Below are 21625 nucleotides of genomic sequence, written 5' to 3'. Positions count from 1 at the left end.
CCATATTTTTGCCAGACTCACAAAAATGTAACAAAAGTACACAAACAAATTTTTGATGTGTTTTTAGAGTTTTCTTGTATCCCCACCCCCAACAAAATCCTGGATATGCCTTAACACATTAGTTAACCGCTTGTTTCTTACTTAAAATATTCCAGCGGAGATGTTCTAAAGTCGTTCTAAGAAACAACTTTTGCTACATATATTTACACGTTCTGTAGATAAGTCAGGCTTCAAATTACAACATGTAAAGCCTAAAGTGTGGGCATTTTAAAATGCGTATGTTGTTTTAAAAACTAATTAGTGTTTAGGAATACTTCTATGCAAAGGTAGCGCCTGAAACTTAATCTGTCAAAGTCGTCTCGTTAGTACTAACGCCCAAATAACGCTTGAAAAAAACTAACCTTAATTATACAGCAAGTAAATCACAAAGATAATACCTGCTGTATGGGTATTAACCGTGTATTTAAAACAGCATTAGTAGGTTTAAGACTCTTCCCGTAAATACTGTAGCATCTGATTCACGAAGCTTCTTCACGTGAGAGGGGGGGGGGGTATTTATCCGAAATATATTTTGAGAATACCGGAAATTTAAAGCAAATATAATTCAGGAAGACCCCCTTTTCATGACTCGTTTTTTAAGACTATACAAGACCCCCCCGGGTTTGCAAAGGCGAAACTCTGTAGGAGCTTAGATAAATAGCAGCTCTGATAAATAAATGTGCATTAGCAAAAAATGTGCTTTTTTAAGAGTATGTAAGGCCTCAGAGTGGTTCGCAATGCTGAAAGTCCTGAAGAGTTTAATATGATGAATAAAAGTACATTAGCAAAAAGTATGCAATTTTTTAAGAACATGTAGGGCCGTAAGGTGGTTCGCAATGCTGAAAGTCCTGAAGAGTTTAATATGATGAATAAAAGTACAATAGCGAAAAATGTGCAATTGTTTAAGAACATGTAGGGCCGTAAGGTGGTTCGCAATGCTGAAAGTCCTGAAGAGTTTAATCTGACGAATAAAAGTGCACTAGCAAAAATGTACATTTTTTAAAGAAAATTTAAGGCCTCAAAGTGTTTCACAATGCAAAAAGTCCTGAGGAATTCAATCTGATGAATAAAAGTGCATTAGCAAAAAATGTGCAATTTTTTAAGAAAATGTAAGGCCGTAAGGTGGTTCGCAATGCTGAAAATCTGGAAGAGCTTAATCCGATGAACAAAAGTGAATTAACAAAAAATCTGCAAATTTTTTAAGAAAATGTAAGGTCTCAAAGTGGTTTGCAATATTCAAAGTCTTGAAGAGTTTAATCTGATGAATAAAAGTACATTAGCAAAAAATATGCAATTTTTTAAGAACATGTAGGGCCGTAAGGTAGTTCGCAATGCTAAAAATCTGGAAGAACTTAACCTGATGAACAAAAGTGAATTAGCAAAAATTTGAAAATTTTCATGAAAATGTAAGGCCTCAAACTGGTTCGCAATGCTGAAAGTCCTGAAGAGTTTAATCTGACGAATAAAAGTGCGTTAGCAAAAATGGGCAATTTTTTAAGAAAATGTAAGGACTCAAAGTGGTTCGCAATGCTGAGAGTCTTGAAGAGTTTAATCTGATGAATTAAGTACATTAGCAAAAAATGTGCAATTTCTTAAGAACATGTAGGGCCGTAAGGTGGTTCGCAATTCTAAAAATCTGGAAGAGCTTAATCTGATGAACAAAAATAAATTAGCAAAAATTTGAAAATTTTTATGAAAATGTCAGGCCTCAAAGTGGTTCGCAATGCTGAAAGTCTTGAAGAGTTTAATCCAATAAATAAAAATGCATTAGCAAAAATGTACAGTTTTTTAAGAACATGTAAGGCCTCAAGCTGGTTCACAATGCGGACAATCTGGAAGATTCTAATGTGAATGAATAAAAGCTTACCGTAATCACGTTTGCAATACTTCTTTAAATTCAGTCTTCGGCTGGCAATCGAACAATGTCCACAACCTTCTGCTAAAAATGAAAAAAAGGAAGGATAAGCTTAGGAATATATAACAAAATACTGAATACGAATTCTTTTTTGGCAAGAGAAATGTTGCGGGGATTGTTCGGCTCAAGTTCCAAAACTACATCTTTACACTTTTTTCCATTTCACTGGTTAAGCTCAATTGAGCTGGTTTAGCATAAAAGTTTCGTGACTAATAGAAAAGAGTTAATAAAACGGTATACAGTGATTTCAAAACAAAAGCAAGCATGTATGAAGATGGGGCTACGGGCCTATCTCCCATTCCCCGAGACATCTCACGTTTGTTTTTGGCAATTTGTCTCATGATTTCATCTATTTTATACAAAAAACCTATTTCGGGTAGTCTTTTTCAAATTATCCCCCTACCAAACAAAATCGTACCCACGTTTCTGTTCCCAAAATTAAAGTTAGTTTTATTATTTTCCTGAAGCCCCCCCCCTCCCAAAAAAAAGACATTATCGTGAACTTTCCAATTAGCCTAGTAACTCTGGATATCGAGACTCGGTACCGCTGATATAATGGAATAATTTATTGTATTGTCTGGGTTATTGAGTTTATTGTTCCAGATAGATACAGTCAGAAAATTTCCAAAAGCTGCAATCGTAAAAACAAAGAATTGAACCTAACCTAAAGAAGAATTTGAATGTAAATGTATCAGAGAAGGGAGATTCTTTCCATAGACGGACAACCGCTGAAGTAGGAACAAAGACTCTTAAAGCTTCTAGGATGGCGGTCAACGGTCTGTTGTTTCGTAGACGATTAATGTTCAAATTAGAAACTTATTCAGTTTCTTAATTTTTTTTCTTATTTAAATTGGAAATGAAAATAATCTTATAAGAAATGCATCTTTCAAAAAGGTTAATAAGACAACTGGTATATTTTTATTATATTTTCTTTCTGGTTCCAAGATGTTCAAACCAATTCACCTAGGAGATGTTTATACATCTTCACTCTTAAAAGAGTCATTTCCAGAGCCTTTCCGCATAGGTATCAAACAGTTCGTGGTAACGAACTGTGGTAAGGAGCAACCAGGCTCAATAGTAACCAAAATTCTAAAAAATAGAATTTTGATACCAATAGCTACATCAAAAGAATTGCATTTTAATGCTGATTTTAAATATATTAGTTTCATCAAGTTTAGTCTTACTCATCGAAAGTTACGAGCCTGAGAAAATTTGCGTTATTTTAGAAGATAGAGGGAAACACCCCCTAAAAGTAATAGAATCTTAACGAAAATCAAACCATCAGATTCAGCGTATCAGAGAACCCTACTGTAGGAGTTTCAAGCTCATATCTACAAAAATGTGGAATTTTGTATTTTTTGCCAGAAGGCAGATCACGGATGCGTGTTTATTTGTTTTTTTGTTTTTTTTTCCCAGGGATCGTATCGACCCAGTTGTCCCAGAATGTTGCGAGAGGGCTCATTCTAACGGAAATGAAAAGTTCTAGTGCCATTTTTAAGTGACCAAAAAATTGGAGGATACCTAGGCCCCCTCCCACGCTAAGCATTTTCCCAAGGTCAACGGATCAAAATTCTGAGATAGCCATTTTATTTAGCGTAGTCGAAAAACCTTATAACTATGTCTTTGGGGACAAATTACTCCCCCACAGTCCCAGTGGGAGGGGCTACAAGTTACAAACTTTGACCAGTGCTTACATGTAGTAATGGTTATTGGGAAGTGCACAGGCGTTTTCAGGAGGATTTTTTGGTTGGGGGAGGGGTTGAGAAGAGGGGGATAGGCTGGGGGAGCTTTCCATCGAGGAATTTGTCATGGTGGAAGAAAATTTCCATAAAGGGAGCGCGGGATTTACTAGCATTATTAAAAAAAAAACAATTAAAAAAATAAATATGAAAAAGTTTTTTTCAGCTGAAAGTAAGGAGCAGCATTAAAACTTTAAACGAACAGAAATTATTACCCAAATGAGGGGCTTACCTCCTCCTAATACCCCGCTCTATACGCTAAAGTATTTTTAGTAATTTCAACTATTTATTCTACGGCTTTTGTGATTCAGAGGTCATTTTTAATGAATCAGGACAAAATTTAAGCTTTAGTGTAAAGAGCGAGGTACTGACGAGGGGGCGAACCCCCCTCAAATATGTAATAAAAACATGAGAATACAAAACTTCTTTGCGTAAGCTAATTTATAAGTTACGTATATCTTTTACTAATAAAAAGATTCGTAAAAAATTAAAAGTTCTAGTTGCCTTTTGAATTAACCAAAAACTCGAAGGGCAACTAGGCTTCCTCCCCCGCTCTTTTTTCTCAAAATCATTCGATCAAAATTATGAGAAAGCCATTTAGCCAAAAAAATAAATATGCAAATTACGTTTTTGCGGAGAGCCAAAATCAAAACATGCATTGGTTCAAAAACGTTCAGAAATTAAATTAAAAAAAATAGTTTTTTTAATTGAAAGTAAGGAGCGACATTAAAACTTAAAACGAACAGAAATTACTTCGTATATGAAAGGGGCTACTTCCTCACCAACGCCCCGCTCTTTACGCTAAAGTTTTTTACTTTAAAAAACTTTTACGCTTTTAGTTTTAAAAAGAAGAGTTGAGCGAAAGAGTCAAAATTTAGCGTAAAGAGCGGGGCGTTGGTGAGGAAGCAGCCCCTTTCATATGGAAGCAGCCGCCTATTGTGTTGTAGTGCAATCTAGGAGGCCCCAAGTTCAGAGCTCTGTACCAAAAGCTTTTCATGGGCAAGACTGGAGTTTTTATAACTGCATTGTATATCTAAGCTGTGGCAGAAACCTACCTAAAATATAACCATTCCAATGCAAGGACTTTCTGATGAAAAAACAACTACAAAATTAATTCTATAAAAATGCAGATAAGATATTAGCGTAGGTGTGAATAGGTGAAAAGTTCTTGAACTTGATTGAAATTCCCTCAATGAATAGCCTGCTGATACTGCAAATTAATACTGTCTTTTTCGGACGACTTATGCAAATTATAATCTTTTTATTATGCTAGAGCCGATATACCAAAAAAGTCGATACAAGAAGGGAGGTAGGTTAGTAATAGATGACAAGTGAATAGCTACTTTGGCTGCGGAATTTGTGTTTCTTCTGATTTGCTAACCGGTATACCAAGCGATAAGGTATAATCTTCGCTGAGAATAACAAGTGACTTGATGGGAGGTATTTAGGAGTGGTGAGTCTATGCCTCAAATCAACTCACCTATTGCTTCTTACCAATGATTATTATTATTTTCTTTAGCTATGTTAACCTTCCCTTCCACTGCAAAAAGTTATGAGATCGTATGATGTAATCTAGAATATTGAATTACAATGTAATCTAGGATCATACTGTGTAATCTAGAACCTTTCATAAACGGCATTATTAACTATTTATTTGGTAACATTCTGGATTAGTGGCTTTTTTTATATTAGAAAGTAGTTGAGTTAGATGAATGAAACGTTTAGGAGTGTTTTCAGAGTCTAAATTGTGTTCAGCAAAAATATTTGAATGTTCTCTACCCCCCCCCCTAACGACACTAACTTTTGATCTACTGCACAAATTCGGCCAAAAGAAAATGTTTCAGCCCTCAGAACTTTGCTAAAGCCCAAACTATAAGGAACCCAGGAATGGGGAGGGGGCCAGGGGGTTTGAGCACCCTGAAATCTCTGTTAGATTCGTAAAGGCATAACAGAAATGAGTATAAAAAATATTGAAGCGCTTTTGAACGTTTTTGTAGCCCCCCCCCCCTTCTTAAAAAAGTCCTGGAATTGATCCTGACTATCGGATTTAAAGACGTAGAAGTAACGTACTTCAAATTTGAAAAAAAAAAGTCTAAAATTGATTAAAATTTCAATCAAATCATTGGAATGGTGTTTCATAATCAAGAGTAAAAGAAGAGTAGAATATTAGAGTACCAAAATCAAGAAAAACATATTTATTCTAAGGTTGAGACCTGTCTATAAGCAATTTTCTAAGCCTTAGAAATGTGAACTGAGATGAGATAGGAATTGTAAAAAGATTTTCAGGTTACAATTTCGGCTCTAAATTCATCCTTGACAGTTTCATTCTTTCAGTGCATCTATTTTCCAAGACAGCAAAAACCCATCATCTAGAATTGTAAAGTTTGTTTAGTTGGCATATAGAAAAGATATATTAAAAAAAATACTGCGTATAATACAGACTGACGCTAACACTTTATATAATATCATGATATAGAACTGTTGATTTCTGATATATTTAAAATTTTTAATTTCATAGAGTCCAGAGAGGTGAAAGTAGCATAAAAATTAATGCGCAGGCTAAACCTCTCAACCTCTTTCTCGGCTCTCTACTTCTCCCGCTAAACCTCTTTCTGGGTCCACCACCCACTGAATATAGTAACATGATATTGCAACCCTTTCAAGGGGCTAAAACTATGTTGTTTAAAGTACCGCTTTACATATTTAAGATACATCATTAGTTAATTGTTTGCAATGTTGTAATTTCCTCGCATCCCGGTCAGGATTCCTTGGGTAAACGTGTCTACTACTACTACTAACAACTCACTACAGCATCAAGCCACCTGAGACCAACACAGCTGCGCACGATCCTCCTCCATCCCAATCTATTCAAAGTCTCCCTCTATACGGCCTTCCAAAAAGTTCCTGTTTCTCTTAAATCTTTCCTTACGACATCCTTCCACCCCGTTTGGGGATGATCTGCTTTTCGTTTGACCCTAGACGGCTGGGTGACAAAGACAAAAAGGAAAAATCGATATAAGTCGTATTTCCAGTTTGGGTAAATTAAAGGGAATCACTACCTGATCAATAGTTTCCATCAAGGGCAAGTCCAGGTTTTTTGTCCAGGGGGTTATGTTTTTGGGGGAGAGGCGGGTTACGAAGAAAATTTAGGAAAGGCATCAAGAATGTGTATAAATTTATTTTTGGAACGTTTTTATGAGTCGCACAAAAATTTCGAGGAGGGGGAGAGGTTCAAATTCAGTAAAAATCTCCTAGACATGACCTTGGGTTCCATTGTAAATATTTCTATGGGTTGAAACTGGCGTGGTGTGTTTTGTATTACGAAGTTTTCACGCTGACATAACTATAACCACTATTCGACGCAAACTATTCTTTCTCGCAAACTATATTTGCTGACTTTTAAACTCGTGATCTAAGTAAAACGTGGATTATCTTCCTACAAAAAGGTAAAGAATACGGCATTGAACTTTACAGTCCCTACCCTTAAGAAAGGCATCAAGAATGTATTTAATTTTGTTATATGTTTTTACGAGTCGGACAAAAATTTCGGGGAAGGGGAGGGGTTCAAATTTAGTAACACTCTCCTAGACATGATGTTGGGCTCCATTATAAATATTCCTATGGGTTGAAACTGGTGTGGTATATTTTGTATTGCAAAGTTTTCACTGACATAACTATAATTACTATTCGACTAATTTCTTGCAAACTATCTTCGCTGACTTTTAAACTTTAGATTTTCATCAATGTTCCCTGCAAAACTTGTCATTACATGTTCTGAAGTGCTTTTTTTGTATTAGCTTTTCCCCCTGTTATTGGTAACTACGTGCTTACTGTATCGTTGTGGTCCAAATCTGTATTGGCTAAAAACTAAAATCCGAATCTAACGTTTTGATAGATTAATGGACTTTTCGTTTGTCAAAATTTAGGCAGAAAAAAAGTCCTTGAACCTGTGCATGTAAAGTTAAAGTTCAAGCAAAGTCGTTTTCTTGATTTGCCAAGTAGCCATAGAGCTTTTAATGGCGGTGCAGACAACTATAAAATGGGACGCAAATTTTTTCAGAAATCTGAAAAAATTTCTCCTGATGAGTGTATTTTATGTTTTTCTAAAGAAAGAGCGACCTATTTGAGGGGTCATATACGTCACGAGATCAGGTACTAAGGATTCACGCGCCACCTGGTGGTGCCAAACGTTGCGAAATTTTTACCACGTGTAGAAGAACTGTGCAGCGAAACGTGGCGCTCGGGATACAGTGGAGCTTGGCTATGTACTGGTATTAAGGTTGATTTTTGTCCAGAAAGTTGATGTATGTCACTGAAAGCTCTGTTCTTACTTGACCAATAAAAATCCATATGAAAAGAGTTTAAGTCACATAACAAATACCGGATTTTTGACCATGTGTAAAACCATTTCATTATACATGTTTTTATGTATAAAATGTGGCCAAAATACGAAGGGCATGTGTAACGTCTTCATAATGTAGATTACAGGGTTCTGGAAATTTCATTTTATTTTTTTTTTCAGAAATTTATGAATACAAAAATCCATAAATATTGCAATACTTATGAGAAGAAGACGAAGAACAGCAATCCTTAATAGTCTGCAGATCTTTTCATAATTTCGTGTCTGCTAGTCTTTGAAATGAAGGTACTGAGATGTTCCCAGTCATAGTTGGTATCCCCTAGTTACACCAGTGCAAATGTGCCCAGCAAATAAAATTCTATGATATGACCATGAGGAGTATAATAACTACTTTATAACATTATCATGTGTCTTTTACAAAGCTCGGTCACATGGAAGAATTGTAAAGGTCATTTAGGATCTGATAACTTCAACTGAGTTTTAGAGTTAGTTGATAATCCAATCTATAGCTGTAAAACATAATAGCTTGGGAAATTTTAACTCAATAAACAAAATTTTATAAACCATAAAATGCAATAAGAACTAGCACACTTTAAAATTTAGTTCAAATAATTAAAGATTATTTAATATTTTGAAGATACTTAGAGTATAAAACGAAAAAAACTTCTAAATTCTCCAGCAGTATTTTCAATAGACAGAGTTCAATTTGGTTTTAATAAACTCAGACAAACAATAGCCTCTGAGTCGGAATTTTAGACCTACTGCTAGTATAAACAAATTGTTATATTATCGGGCCATCTATGGTATACACAGCTACGCACACTCCTTCTCTATCCCCCTCGATACAAAGCTCTATTCTTTGTTCTTATTTAGGGAATTCCGCTTTCTACAATTCTTTTCTTATGACTTCAACCCATTCCCCTCAAAGAATATCTGCTTTTCCGATTAAACCCAGGTGGATTGCGAAAAGGAACAATTTTTGACAGCCTACAATTCTTCGTATGTGAAACTTGGCCTAGCCATCTTAAACTGTTTATATTACTTACGCATTATGCAGACCCCACTTCGTTCTTGATCTGTTGCAAACCGGTTTTTCTGTGTGCACTCAGAGATAATCAGTTTGGCCTGAGCGAGATAAACTACTATGCCAATATATTTTAACTACATAATAAATATGTAGAGTTGGTTAGGTTAGGTATTTAATATGAAGCGTTCTTAGCGGCCTGCTTTCCATAATTTTAATCTGTAGCTCCCATAATTTTGTTAATGAAATATCATGTTTTCGCCATATTATACTATATTCCATTATGACTAACCTAACTTCAATCCTTAGGTGTGGTCGGTATAGGCCCAATATGCAAGTAGCCTACCGTACGCTGTTCTTGTCTTCAGTTCCCACGTACTGCGTTTTGCGGAAAACCACAGCGACTTCACGGATGGAGGACGATATTCAAAAAAAATTTCGCGGAAAAACCCAAATGCGCATGCGTTCAAACTTTCCAACGAAATCGAGAAAACGCGTTTAGGAATTAAATGGAATGCGAACTGTTGATATTTTGTATGCTATAATCTGTCAATTATTCTTTCCTTCATCGTAGCAACAATAGAAGTGTAACAGTAGGCAAACGGACTAAAACCCATCTTCCATAAAATAACTCAAGAGTGGTTACGGTTTCCTACATCTTGCCTGCGATTTTCCGAAAAAATTTGCGCGTGTTAAAAGAAAAGAAGTGTTTTTTGAGTTACGCTTTTCCCCAAATTGCAGATAGGTATGGGCTACACTAGACGCCACTGTTGCTATCAGCTGTTTGGTAAATAAAATAGCACAGTAAAAGAAATTAATAAATTAAAACAAAAATGAACCGTAAACCCCATTTTCAAGCGAGAATACGTGCAATTGAAAAAAGAAACACTTTGGGAATGAGCTATTTGGAAGAATTGTATAGATAACCACCTAACATAGTGCTGAAGTTGCCCAAATGCATCTTATTTGGCAATTCTGGACACTTTAGCATAACCCGCTAATAAATAAGTATTTAAATGAAGGAGAAAATTTTAGACAACATTTAAGTCTTGGCGGCTAATCATCTTTATACGAGCGAAGAACTTGCGATCTTATAATTAAAAGACAGCCAGCATTTATGAGCAATCATTTGATACTAATTGGAATAAAATAAAGTCCTTTTCAATGGTTATAATTAAATAGAAATCTTAGCAACTGTATGTCAGATTATTTTTTTTTTTGTAAATGTTCCGCCTTAAATACTGCTAATGAATTTCTCCCGAGGGTAGTAGTGAGGGGTCCGTTCTGGGCGTACAATTTATGGCTTTTAGGTCACAACGAACATCCTAGAGTTGAATTATGGTTAGCTACTGATTTGTTTTTTTACCTATTGTGTGCATCGGAAATCCTAAGGGCTCACTTAAATTAAATATAATCATAAGGTCGATTTTGCAAGAAAAAATGTTTTATAAGCAAAAAGTTTTCATCTAACGGGTATATGAACAACTAAATAGATCAGAGTCCTCAGGCAAAACCTAGTTTCTACAAAAACATCTTATTTTAGCAATGGAACCCCCCCCCCTAATCTCGACACGACAACTCTTGAGGGATCACCCACTTTCCATCACCTGGTGTAAGTCTCAGAGCTCCACGTGTGCCGCACAGTTCCACAATGCTTGGCACAGTTTCCCCCATGCTTGTCACGGGCCACCCAGTGCAAGTGATTTCTGAAAGCGGTTGCCCCCTCGGCGGTTCTAATGGTGAAGTAATAATGTTTCTATCTGTTACACTTGTCTTTTTTAGATACGTCCTAGTATTTATAGAACTAATAAAATGGATTTCAACCCCCTCCCCAAGTTAGTACAGACATGCTAAAAAAAAAAACCAGAATTTACGTCGAAATAGAGAGGGAAAATATGAATAGAAGATGGAGTTCGAAAAACTTATCGGAATAAAAAACATCCAGAATTTACGTCCAAATAGAGAGGAAAAATACGGAAAGAACTTCCGAAAACATACTGAAATAAAACTATACCGGAAAAAACGCCCACAATTTACGTCCAAATAGGGGGGGAATACGGAAAGAAGAAGGACTTCGTAAAACACATCCGAAAAAAAATATATCGAAAAAAACACCCATAATTTGCGTCCAATTAGAGAGAGAAAATATGGAAAGAACATCAGAAAACATACCAAACAAAAACATATCGAAAAAAAGACCCAAAATTTACGTCCAAATAGAGAGGGGAAATACGGAAAGAAGGCGGACTTAGAAAAATGCATAAAAAAAAACATATCGAAAATAAAATATCCAGAATTTACATCCAAATAGAGAGGTAAAATATGGAAAGAAGACGGACTTCAGAAAAGGTACTGAAAAAAAAAAAACGCATCGAAAAAAAACACCCAGAATTTACGTCCAAATAGAGAGGAAAAATACGGAAAGAAGACAGACTTAAAAAAACATTGGAAAAAACCATATTGGACAAAAAAAAACATCCAGAATTTATGTCCAAATAGAGAGGGAAAATACGGAAAGAAGACAAACTTTGGAAAACATATCGGAAAAAAACCATATTGAAAAAAAAACCACCCAGATTGTACTTCCAAATAGAGAGGGAAAATATAGAAAGAAGACGGACTTTAGAAAATATATCGAAAAAAAACCCCAAGAATTTAGGTTCAAATAGAGAGGGAAAATACGGAAAAAAGATGGACTTCAGAAAACATGTCGGAAAAAAACATATCGATAAAAAAACATCCCAAATTACGTCCAAATAGAGAGAAAGTACGGAAAGAAGACGGACTTCAGAAAACATATCGGAAAAAAAAACACCCAAAATTTACGTCCAAATAGAGAGAGAAAATATGGAAAGAACATCAGAAAACATAGCGAACGAAAACATATCGAAAAAAACACATCCAGAATTTATGTCCATATAGAGAGGGAAAATACGGAAAGAAGGCGGACTTGGGAAAATGTATCAGAAAAAAAACATGTCGAAAAGAAAAACATCCAGAATTCACGTCCAAATAGAGAGGTAAAATATGGAAAGAAGACGGACTTCAGAAAACATACCGAAAAAAGATGTATCGAAAAAAACACCCAGAATTTACGTCCAAATAGAGAGGGAAAATACGGAAAGAAGACGGACTTTGGAAACATATCGAAAAGAAACATATTGGAAAAAAAAACCCACCCAGATTGTACGTCCAAATAGAGAGGGAAAATACAGAATGAAGATGGACTTTAGAAAATATATCAAAAAAAAAAAAAAAAACAAACCAGAATTTACGTCCAAATAGAGAGGGAAAATACGGAAAGAAGATGGACTTCAGAAAACATATCGGAAAAAACACTTATAATTTACGTCCAAATAGAGAGAGAAAGTAGTAGTATAGTAGTATTAATTTATTAACCAAAGGAAATAACACAGACAAAATCAATCGGTAGCACACCAAAAGCGTTGCTTGTTAGGGTGTGTTACTAACAAAAGACTTGGGAAAATGCATCGTAAAAAAACATATCGAAAAGAAAAACATCCAGAATTTACGTCCAAATGGAGAGGTAAAATATGGAAAGAGGACGGACTTCAGAAAACATACCGAAAAAAACATATTGAAAAAAAAAACACCCAGAATTTACGCCCAAATAGAGAGGGAAAATACGGAAAGAAGACAGACTTCGGAAAACACATTGGAAAAAATCATATTGGACAAAAAAAAACACCCAGAATTTATGTCCAAACAGAGAAGGAAAATACGGAAAGAAGACGAACTTTGGGAAACCTATCGAAAAAAAAACATATCGAAAAAAACATCCCAAATTACGTCCAAATAGACATAGAAAGTACGGAAAGAAGACAGACTTCAGAAAACACATCAACATAGTTTTGCATCTTTGTATACTGCTTCTGTTCCAAGAACAATAAAATTACTATTTTTTTTTATTTTTTTCGGAACAAGAAATACGGAGATACCAAGTTTGGTAGAGGGTAGCACAGCTGCATTCAAATTTTCACTACAACAAGTGAGCATAACAATAGAAATGTTATTACTAAAGAAAAGATTGTCTAAAATTACACTGAACTCTGTTTTACTGATGCAAATATTTTATTAATTTGTTAATATAAGTTGGAGATTATAGTTCAAGATAATAAACCAGCATATGATCTACGTAAAAGGGGGATTACCTTCCTACAAAAAGGTAAAGAATACGGCATTGGACTTTAAAGCCCCTACCGGGACTGGAAGTGTAATAGGGAGTTGGTAGTAATCCATCCAATGCTTTCGCAAACCCTTCCTGTTTACCTTCCCTAGATTTCTCCAGGTACCATTTTAGAGCTGGGTCGACTCTGGTTGAGATTACACATTCACGCCACTAGCTTTTTATCCCGAACGCTGTATATTACTGAAATAAGATTCCAGCAAAATCGATCCGAAACAGATACGCCGGCAGTGTTCTGTTGAGAATATAGTCCATGACACAGTTGAACAGTTCGGGAGCAGCAGCGCAGCCTTGCTGAACACCGTTTCTAATTTGAAAACGTGATGAGAGCAGCCCATATACAATGACAGAACTTTTGGTCTTATTGTAGAGCTCTTTGAACAAATTGACAATTTTCTTAGGCACACCAGCACATTGAAGTATCAGCCACAGTGACTGTCTGTCGACAGTGTTGAAAGCGGATCGAAAATCGACGAAGGCGATGTATGCCTTTCTTTTATATTCCAGAGTTTTCTCTACCAACTGTCTAATTATATAGATTTGCTCAGTAGTGGACCGACCCGGCATGAAACCAGCTTTCTGGTTGTGACGAAGGGGATAGGGTTTTTTTGTAGCCCGCTTGACGATCAGCATAACGAAGGGTTTGCCGGTATCGAGAGCAGAGTTATGCCACGATCGTTTTTATGTTCTGCTTCACTTCCTTTCGTCTTGAAGACTGGCACAAGTGATTCCGTCTTCACTTACAGTTTATTTATTACTTCGCTTGGTAAAAAACTAACACACCGCTCGATAAGCCTTTTAACGCAGACTTCATTCTTGCTAATCGCTGTATTTGCATCAAAAGAACGAAAAACCTGATTGGTTCTTTTGCATGAAATTTTAAGCGACTAAAAAGTATAAAATGCCAGATTGGTTCTTTTGCGTGAAATTCTAAGCCAGTAAAAGACGCGAAAACTGATTGGTTCCTTTGTATGAAATTCTAATCCAGAAAAAAACTTAGTTATTCTTTGCCAGGAAATTTTAAACCTGCAAAAGGAACACAAGGCCTGTTTGGTTGTTTTGCGCAAAATTCAAGGCAATAAAAACAAAAAAACCTGACTGGTTCTTTTGCATGAAATTTTAAACAGTACAAACCCCTTAAAACCTAATTGATTCTTTTGTATTAAGCCTTAAGCCAGAAAAAAGAACAAAACGCTGATTGGCTCTTTTGTATGAAATGTTAACCCAATAAAAAATGAAAAGTTTTGAGTCACATACTTTTTTTACAAGCAAACGCTATGTTTCTCTGTACGGTCATACCATTCATTATTGCCTTTTTGTACAAATACCCTCAGAGCAGACTTAAAGGATCTGTAAGTGAGGAAAAGGGAAAAATTTCCTCCAGTTCTCACAACAGCACAAGTCACGTTTCCTTTATGCCCGTCCTTCGATTAGCTCTTTAGCTAGTATGTTAGATATTTTCTTCATATGTTCACAGTCTGTTTTCAAATACAAACAGAAGACTTGAAAAACATATCAACAAGGCCGTGTCCGGGGAGGGGTTGAATCCCTTCTTTCAATATGTTTTTCCGACTCGTAGAATATAACAAAATACATATAAACAAATTTTCGACACACTTTTTAAAGTTTTTATGTGTATCCCCCTCTTTTTAATTCAATATTCTTCGAAACTGAATTGTCATTTTAAATAAAACCAAATGGTATGACCAGTCTAAATATGCCCTGACACTAAATGTTTAAAATATTCTGGGTCAAATTTCTTACATAGCGTGCATCTCTTTTTTTCTAAATCAGAATTCTTTTTGTTAGCTGTTAATGTGTACAGTGTATTTCGGGTATGTCACCAACGAGTGTTTTTTTGTTGTTTTTTTTTTTTCAAATTTCGTACTTAATTTTCTATTCTGAGTATTTAGTTACGTTACGTAAGGTATACCCTTTGACACCTAACGAAGTCCTTCCCCACTAGGCTGACGTAAGTACTCATAAAATAATCCCAATTATAGTTTGAAATCATTACAAGCAATTTATTAAAAAATTAAAAATGAGGAATAAAGACGGTTCAAGCTCTAATCAAGAGTGAAAAACTTTCTAGAAAATTTTAATAATTTTTTTTCAAAATTTATTAATCACCCACCCAGAAATCCGGTTGTGTTGTCACTATGTCAACTTACCACGACGAAACATGAACTTGCTAAATGAAAAATTTTGTGTAAAGCTCGATTCTACTTGGCACTCCCTACGTAAGGTTAAATAATGTAAGATTAAATCTTAAGTAATCCTAATTTAAAAGGCTTCATGGTGTGAAAATAGTGTGAAAGAAACATTAAACACAAATTTACAACCCTATAGGTGCCGCTGTATAAAGAGTTGGTTATATTTTCCTGAACTGATAAGACATGTGATAAAATTAGATTTTAAACAAAAGCCAATATTTATTTAAAATAAGTTTTCATTAAACTATCTTCTCTAAAGACTTTCTTTGCCCTCTATTCAAGTGAAATAGATATAATAACTTTTTGTGGACATTTGTTTCTAGCTTTAAATAAAAACTCCTTTAGATACTCCTCTTTTTGTTTCTAATGACTCTCCCTATCACTCCAAAACATACACGAGACCCTATTCTTTTTTTTACCTCGGGCGTAAGATCTGGTTTAAGACCCTTAATAGCATGTCACATTATAAAAAAACAATTCCTGAGTCGGCTCGTAGGTGTAACTCCTATAGGTTTGACAGATTTTATAATCTGAATAAAAAGTGCCCAGAAATTTCAGAGAATTTAGGATTTCAGGGTGAATTTTTTCTACTAAGACCACATGTGGAGCTATTAGATACACTTTGTTTCATTTTTGTGTCTTCCCTCTTTCTTTCTTGCCATAGAGTCTTACAGGGGACACTATGCTGAAGTGTTTTTCGTTATGAATCTATTCATTGAATAAATTGATTGATTAAGCTGGTAGGTGCCATAAATTTTTTGCTCTTTTTGCTGAGTTTTCACCCGTGATTCTTTTTCTCCATTTTTTAACTGAAAGTAAGGAGCGACATTAGAACTTAAAACGAACAGAAATGACTCCGCGTATGAAAGGGGTTGTTCCCTCCTCAACGCCCCGCTCTTTATGCTAAAGTTGTTTACTGTTTTATAAAGTAGAATTGAGAGAAAGAGTCAAACTTTAGCGTAAAGAGCGGGACGTTGAGGAGGGAACAACCCCTTTCATACGCGGAGTCATTTCTGTTCGTTTTAAGTTTTAATGTCGCTCCTTACTTTCAGTTAAAAAACTTGTTATTTTTTATTTAATTTCTGAACGTTTTTGAATTAATGCATGTTTCATTTTGGCTCTTTGCACATGAATAATTAAGACAAAACTTGCGTATTAATTTTTTTGCTAAATGGCTTTCTCTTAGTTTTGATCGGACGACTTAGAGAAAAAGGGGTGCAGGAGGAGGCCTAGTTGCCCTGCAATTTTTCAGTTACTTAAAAAGGCAACTAGAACTTTTAATTTTTAACGAATGTTTTATTAGAAAAAAATATACGTAACTTACGAATTAACTTACGTAACGAACGTTTTATTATTTATAATATATTATAATATACATAACATTTTATTATGTATATGAAGGGGTTTGCCCCCTTGGTAATACCTCGCTCTTTACATTAAAGCTTTAATTTTGTCCCAATTCTTTAAGAATGACCCCTGAATCACAAAGGTCATAGAATAAACAGTTGAAATTACTAAAAATACTTTAGCGTAATGAGCGAGGTATTTAGGAGGAGATAAACCCCTCATATGCGCAATAGTCTCTGTTCGTTTTAAGCTTTAATGCAGCTCTTTACTTTCAATTGAAAGATTTTCATAATTTTTTTTCATTGTGTTATTTTTTAATAATGCTAGAAAATCCTGCGACTCCTTCATGTAATTTCTCTTTCCCAGCGACAAATTCCCCTAAGGGAAGATCCTCCCACATATCCCCCTCCCCTCGACCCCCAACCAAAAAATCCCCCTTAAAACGTCTGTAAACTTCCCAGTAACCATTATTGTATGTAAAAAATGGTCAAAATTTGTAACTTGCAGCCCCTCCCCCGGGGACTCTGGGGGAGAAGGTCAGCCCCAAAGACATAGTTATTAGGTTTTTGACTATGCTGAACAAAATGTCTATCTCAAAATTCTGATTCGTTAACTTTGGGGAAAATGGGTGTGGGAGGGGGCCTTAGTGCCCTCCAATATTTTCGGTTACTTGTAAAGGGCACTAGAATTTTTAATTTCCGTTATAATGAGTCCTCTCGCGACATTCTAGGACCACTTGGTCGACACGATCACCCCCGGGAAAAAACAAAAGAAACAAACAAACAAATAAACATGCACCCGTGATCGGTAAGATTCTATGACTTTTAGGGTGTGTTTCCTCCGATTTACCAAAATAAGGCAAATTTTCTCAGGCTCGTAACTTTTGATGAGTAAAACTAAATTTGATGAAACTTATATATTTAAAATTAGCATAAAAATCTGATTCTTTTGATTTATCTATTAGTATCAATATTCCTTTTTTTTAGAGTTTCGTTTACTATTGAGCCGGATCGCTACTTACTACAGTTCGTTACCACGTACTGTTTGATTTGGTACCAAACACTGCATTTGGAGACAACATGTTTAGCTATTTTTCACTAAAATTGTAATTTCTGAGTTTTCTTAATTTTTAAAACATAAATGGTTGTTACTGGGCCACATCCAGGATTTTTTTCGGGGAGTGTTTTACACAAGGATTTTTTTCAGGGGATGGGCTACAAAGAAAAAACCAAAAACGCATAAAAAATTTGTTTATATCAATTTTTTGTTACATTTTTACGATTCACACAAGCCTTTCAGGGGGGGGGAACCCCTAACCCCTTGGATACGGCCTTGGGTTGTGCAAATCTCCACTTAGTTAATTTAAACATTAATTCATACTTATTATTGACTGTCCATGGCACTTTCAACATCTACATAGACGAATTTATTGCAATTTTGCCATTTCCTGCTGTTTTGTTAGGTCACACAGTCTTACTTATAATTTCTGATAATAGCTGATGATAATTTCTTTTCTTATTTCAACAAATTGATTAACTCTCATCGAAGACACTTATTCCTCAAACCAAGGTAAAGAGACTATGAATTACTTTTACAAGTACTAAGACATGTCAACTTGTGCAACCCAACTTAAATCTAGCCCTAACAGTTATGTTTAAAATTAAAACATGTCTAATTCGAAACAGTTCCACATCACAATAATAGAAACTGTTGAATGCCACGCTAAATATCCCTCTTAAAGATTAATTTTCATATCTTCCAATTACGAAGTACAGCATTATTATGAAGCATATGATACTCTTCTTTCAGAGATAATAGTTAATTAAGTCCATGTTGGGCATTCAAAAGCATTGCCGAAACATTGTAAGTAATGTTCAAGTTAATTCAGGCTTTTTCGTACAGACCTTACAAAATTGAATAGGTGCTGATCTTTAAGAAGATTTGGAAATTATAGATGGTATAACTGAGCATACGAAATTAGTTCATTGCTATACTCAAAAGTGTATGGAAGAATGGTGAACTATTATGTTGTGTATGTGAACTCAGGGCATCAAATCGAGTATGTGGACTTGGGGCATCAAATCACAAAAACGGGAATGGGGTCAAAATCTATATTTTATAATTTAGTAGGAGGTGGGCAACTTGGTTGTTTTTCTAATATGTTTTTATTTCAATGAGGATTCCCAAGAAATATGGCTTTCAAAATATAATGGGGGGGGGGCTAGAGGATGACTTTCAAAATTATGACACGCAACTCAAAATAAAACTAAATTAAAATTTTGCAGTGAAGAAAATGTGGAGTTATCCTTACAGAAAATGGTTCTTCCATACCATTAAATAAAAAATAACAAGTTTTTTTAACTGAAAGTAAGGAGCAAAATTAAAACTTAAAACGAACAGAAATTACTTCGTATATGAAAGGGGCTGCTTCCTCACCAACGCCCCGCTCTTTACGCTAAAGTTTGACTCTTTCTATCAACTCTTCTTTTTAAAACAGTAAAAAACTTTAGCGTAAAGAGCGGGGCGTTGGTGAGGAAGCAGCCCCTTTCATGCACGAAGTAATTTCTGTTCGTTTTAAGTTTTAATTTTGCTCCTTACTTTCAGTTAAAAAAACTTGTTTTTTTATTAATTTCTGAACGTTTTTCAATCAATGCATGTTTTGATTTTGGCTCTCCGCAGAGGAATAATTAAAACGAAATTTGCATATTTATTTTTTTTTTCGCTAAATGCCTTTCTCATAATTTTGATCGAATGATTTTGAGAAAAAAGAGCGGGGGAGGTTGCCCTCCGATTTTTTGGTTAATTAAGATAAAGGCAACTAGAACTTTTAATTTTTTACGAATCTTTTTTTTAGTAAAAGATATACGTAACTTATAAATTAGCTTACGTAAAGAAGTTTTGTATTCTCATGTTTTTATTACATATATGAGGGGGTTTGCCTCTCGTACCTCGTACCTCGTACCTCGTCAGTACCTCGCTCTTTACACTAAAGCTTAAATTTTGTCCCAATTCATTAAGAATGACCCCTGAATCACAAAAGCTGTAGAATAAATAGTTGAAATTACTAAAAATACTTTAGCGTAAAGAGCGGGGTATTAGGAGGAGGTGAGCCCCTCATATGGGTAATAATTTCTGTTTGTTTTAAGTTTTAATGCTGCTCTTTACTTCCAGCTGAAAATATTTTTTTCATATTTATTTTTTCGTTTTTTTTTTAATAATACTAGAAAATCCTGCGCTCCCTTCATGGAAATTTTCTTCCACCATGACAAATTACTCGATGGAAAGTTCCCCCAGCATATCCCCCTATTCTCAATCCCTCCCCCAACCAAAAAATCCTACTGAAAACGCCTATACACTTCCCAATAACCATTGCTATATGTAAGCACTGGTCAAAGTTTGTAACTTGTAGCCCCTCCCACGGGGACTGTGGGGGAGTAAGTCGTCCCCAAAGACATAGTTATAAGGTTTTTCGACTACGCTGAATAAAATGGCTGTCTCAGAATTTTGATCCGTTGACTTTGGGAAAATAATTAGCGTGGGAGGGGGCCTAGGTGCCCTCCAATTTTTTGGTCACTTAAAAAGGGCACTAGAACTTTTCATTTCCGTTAGAATGAGCCCTCTTGCAACATTCTAGGAAAACTGGGTCGGTACGATTACCCCTGGGAAAAAAAACAACAAACAAATAAACAAGCATCCGTGATCTGCCTTCTGGCAAAAAATACAAAATTCCACATTTTTGTAGATAGGAGCTTGAAACTTCTACAGTAGGGTTCTATGATATGCTGAATCTGATGGTGTGATTTTTGTTAAGATCGTATGACTTTTATGGGGTATTTCCCCCTATTTTCTAAAATGAGGCAAATCTTCACAGGCTCGTAACTTTTGACGCGTATAACTAATCTTGATGAAACTCATATATTTAAACTCAGCATTAAAATGCGATCCTTTTGATATATCTATTGGTATTAAAATTCCATTTTTTAGAGTTTTGATTACTATTGAGCCGGGTCGCTCCTTACTACAGTTCGTTACCATGAACTGTTTGACACCGTATACACTAACGATATACACAAAAACAAAAACTATTCACACAAAACAAAAACTATACACAGAAACAAAAACTATACACAAACATTCTACACTAAAACAAAAACTATACACAACAAGAGCTAACAGCTCATATGGCACTTGTGACGAGGCCAGAATCATATCGTATGAGCTCTAACAAAATTCTAAGAATCAATAGATTGATTTAAAAGAAAGATCAGAGGCTTAATGCCGGTCGAGTTTTAAAATAAGAGCTCTGAGTCACGATGTCCTTCTAAATATTAAAATTCATTAAGATCTGATCACCCACTCGTAAGTTATAAATATCTCATTTTTTCTGGTTTTTCCTCTCCCTTTAGCCCCCCCCCCCCAGATGGTCGAATCTGGGGAAACGACTTTATCAAGTCAATTTGTGCAGCTCCCTGACACGCCTACCAATTTTCATCGTCCTAGCACGTCCAGAAGCACCAAACTCGCTGAACCCTTCCCCTAACTCCCCCAAAGAGAGCAAATCCAGTACGGTTACGTCAATCACGTATCTACGACATTTGATTATTCTATCCACAAGGCTTCATCCAGATTCTTCCACTTTAAGCGTTTTCCAAGATTTTCGATATCCCCCTCCAACTCCCCCCAGTGTAAACAGATCTGGTCGAGATTTGAAATAAGAGCTCTGAGACATGAATTCCTTCTAAACATCAAAGTTCATTAAGATCCGGTCACCCGTTCTTAAT

The 21625-nt window shown here is 35.4% G+C and overlaps 1 protein-coding gene across 2 annotated transcripts in view; it reads right to left on the bottom strand.

The window, feature by feature from the left end:
* Window positions 1-21625, bottom strand: part of LOC136030563 (netrin-1-like) — a 178063-nt gene that overhangs the window by 32279 nt on the left and 124159 nt on the right. The window contains exon 5 of one of the 2 annotated variants that reach the window (XM_065709624.1): window positions 1907-1978. In XM_065709624.1, coding sequence (XP_065565696.1) covers window positions 1907-1978 — 72 coding nt within the window. The remainder of the gene's footprint in view (window positions 1-1906; window positions 1979-21625) is intronic. The other variant, XM_065709625.1, reaches the window with a different exon arrangement.

The sequence above is a fragment of the Artemia franciscana genome, chromosome 8 (genome assembly GCF_032884065.1).
Source record: "Artemia franciscana chromosome 8, ASM3288406v1, whole genome shotgun sequence".
Lineage (NCBI taxonomy): Eukaryota > Metazoa > Arthropoda > Branchiopoda > Anostraca > Artemiidae > Artemia > Artemia franciscana.
Note: the sequence above shows the minus strand (reverse complement) of the source record. Positions and strands in the feature narration are given on the sequence as shown.